Source organism: Olea europaea, chromosome 15 (genome assembly GCF_002742605.1).
Source record: "Olea europaea var. sylvestris chromosome 15, O_europaea_v1, whole genome shotgun sequence".
NCBI lineage: Eukaryota > Viridiplantae > Streptophyta > Magnoliopsida > Lamiales > Oleaceae > Olea > Olea europaea.
Genome location: NC_036251.1, coordinates 15,167,058 through 15,169,545, shown reverse-complemented (window position 1 = coordinate 15,169,545; position 2,488 = coordinate 15,167,058). Strand labels below are relative to the sequence as shown.

The 2,488-nt window shown below is 35.9% G+C and overlaps 1 protein-coding gene across 1 annotated transcript; it reads right to left on the bottom strand.

Moving 5' to 3' along the window:
• Window positions 1–830: 830 nt before the first annotated feature.
• Window positions 831–2,285, bottom strand: LOC111411280. Its single transcript, XM_023041828.1, has 3 exons — window positions 2,212–2,285; window positions 1,881–2,118; window positions 831–1,172 (listed from the first exon to the last, which is right to left on the bottom strand). Exons 1-3 carry the CDS (start codon window positions 2,283–2,285, stop codon window positions 831–833), a joined length of 654 nt encoding a protein of 217 aa, XP_022897596.1.
• Between the last annotated feature and the right edge of the window lie 203 nt (window positions 2,286–2,488).

Genomic DNA, 2,488 nt, shown 5'->3' with positions numbered 1-2,488 from the left:
AATTATAGAGAATAGCAATTTTGTGCCTAACTTACCTTCACAAAACCTGCCAAAAATGACTCAGAAATTGACATCCCTATCCGACGTGATACTCTTAAGACTCCATGTAAACGCACTAGCTCCATAATGGACAAATCAGAAATGTGAGTGACATCATCAGTTTTATGACACAGTATGAAATGCGTTATCTTGCTAAACCTATCTATCACCACAAAGATTGAATCTCGTCCCTTCTTAGTCCTAGGTAAACCCAAAACAAAATCCATCGAAATATCGACCTACGGTTCAATATGAGTAGGTAAAGGTGTATACAGCCATTGAGATAAAACCTTAGATTTAGTCTTCTTACAAGTTATGCATTGATTACATATCCGTTCAACATCACTTTTCATCTTTGGCTAATAAAAATGTTTTCCTAACATTTCTAAAGTCTTCTTAACAATAAAGTGTCTCATTAATCCCCCACTGTGTCTTTCCCTCGTTAACAACTCTCGCATTGAACAATTTGGAACACATAATTTATTTTCCCAAAACAACCCATCATGCCTAAAGAACATATCAATAGCTCTTTTACTACATGATTTGTAAACACTGAAAAAATCTAGATCATCATCATACATGTCCTTAATGTGTTCAAAACCAAGCAATTTAGAACTCAAAAAAGTTAGTAGCACATATCGTCGAGACAAAGCATTTGTCACCATATTTTCCTTACCTTGCTTGTACCGGATGACGTAGGGAAACGTCTCTATAAACTCTATCCATCTTGCGTACCTTTTGTTAAGCTTTTCTTGACCTTGCAAGTGCTTCGGTGACTCATGATCAGTGTATCATGAATTCCTTAGGCCACAGATAATATGCCATGTTTCCAAGGCTCGAATGAGTGAGTACAATTCTTTGTCATATATAAGGTAGTTGAGAGCAGCTCCACTCAGCTTTTCAATGAAGTAGGCTATAGACTTCCTCTCCTGCATCCAAACTGCTCCAATCCCTATTCCTAATGCATTACACTCAATCTTGAACGTTTTATCAAAGTTAAGAAGCACTAATACATGTGCTTTACATAGTCTATCCTTAATGGCATTAAATGCATGCTCTTGTTCTTCTCCCCAATGAAATCCTATGCTTTTCTTAACTACCTCAGTGAGTGTTGTGGTGATCATGCTAAAGTCCTTCAAAAATTGCCTATAAAAACTAGTCAAGCAATGGAAACTTCTTATTTTAGTTATACTTTTAGGTGTTGGCCAATCTTTAATAGCTTTTATCTTTTCTTCATCTACTTCTACCCCATTAGTACTAACCACAAATCCTAGGAAGACAACATTTTCTATACAAAATGTATATTTTTTAAAGTTAGCTTAAAACTATTCTTTCCTTAATACTACAAGTACGCTCATTAAATGTTCTACATGCTCATCAAGGCTTTGCTATAAACTAATATGTCGTCAAAATAAACCACCACAACTTTACTATAAAGGCATGTAAAACATGATTCACTAAATACATGAAAGTGCTTAGTGCATTTGTGAGTCCAAATGGCATTACTAACCATCATACAAGCCATATTTAATTTTAAATGCAGTTTTCACTCATCATCTTCTCTCATTCGAATTTGATGGTAACCACTCTTAAGATCAATTTTATTAAATATACATGCACCGTTTATAAGTCTAGAATATCGTCTAACCTAGGGATAGAATGACGATACTTTACCGTTATGTTGTTGATGGCTCTGCAATCCATGCACATTCTTCAGGTCCCATCTTTCTTTGGCACAAGTAGAACTTGAACGACATATGAACTTATGCTCTCCCTTACATAGCCATTGCTTATTAGTTCCTCCACTTGCCTCTAAAGCTTCTTTGTCTCCTCAGGATTACTTCGATAAGTTGGTCAGTTTGGAATGACAACTCTAGTATGAAGTCAATTTGCTGCTCAATGCCTCGAATGGGTGGCAATCTACTTGTCAAGTCCTCCAAAAACACTTCTTCAAATTTCTGCAACAAAGATTTAGCTAAACTAGAGAGGGGTGAGTGAGATTCTTCAAGTTTGAGGTGTGATTCTTTATAGATCAACAAAATCATCTCTTTTCTCTCGACTACCGCTCTCCGCAGCTTACTGCCTTTTGCGAAAAAAATTCTCTATACACTTTTTTCTCTTCTCCGAAGCCTCTTTTTATTTTTTATTTTTTACTCTTGTGGCTCTACTCACTTTTTCTCTCTACTAGACACCTCATTGTTTTCTCTCTTATTTGCTACATCACCTTTTTCTCTCTTACTAACCATTTCACTACTTTCTTTCTTTTTCTCTAACTCTCTCACTCTCTCTCTTCTTCATTTTTCAATTTGATTTGATCTTCATACACTTGTGCCCGTGTTAATAGCGCGAGGATAATGGACCTTCCATCTATAGCAATTATTGAACCCATCATGAATGACCTTCCTATTGTATTACAGTGGTCTCCTCAATAAAAGATGTTCCATATGCA

Bases quoted from the DNA above. Each gene is read 5' to 3' on its own strand.
- LOC111411280 (XM_023041828.1), bottom strand. From the start codon at position 2,285: ATGGTTAGTAAGAGAGAAAAAGGTGATGTAGCAAATAAGAGAGAAAAC. The intron at 2,119-2,211 runs GTGAGTAGAGCC...CGCAAAAGGCAG, and splicing joins GTGTCTAGTAGAGAGAAAAA to TAAGCTGCGGAGAGCGGTAG. The intron at 1,173-1,880 runs GTAATCCTGAGG...CAATTTTTGAAG, and splicing joins AAACTGACCAACTTATCGAA to GACTTTAGCATGATCACCAC.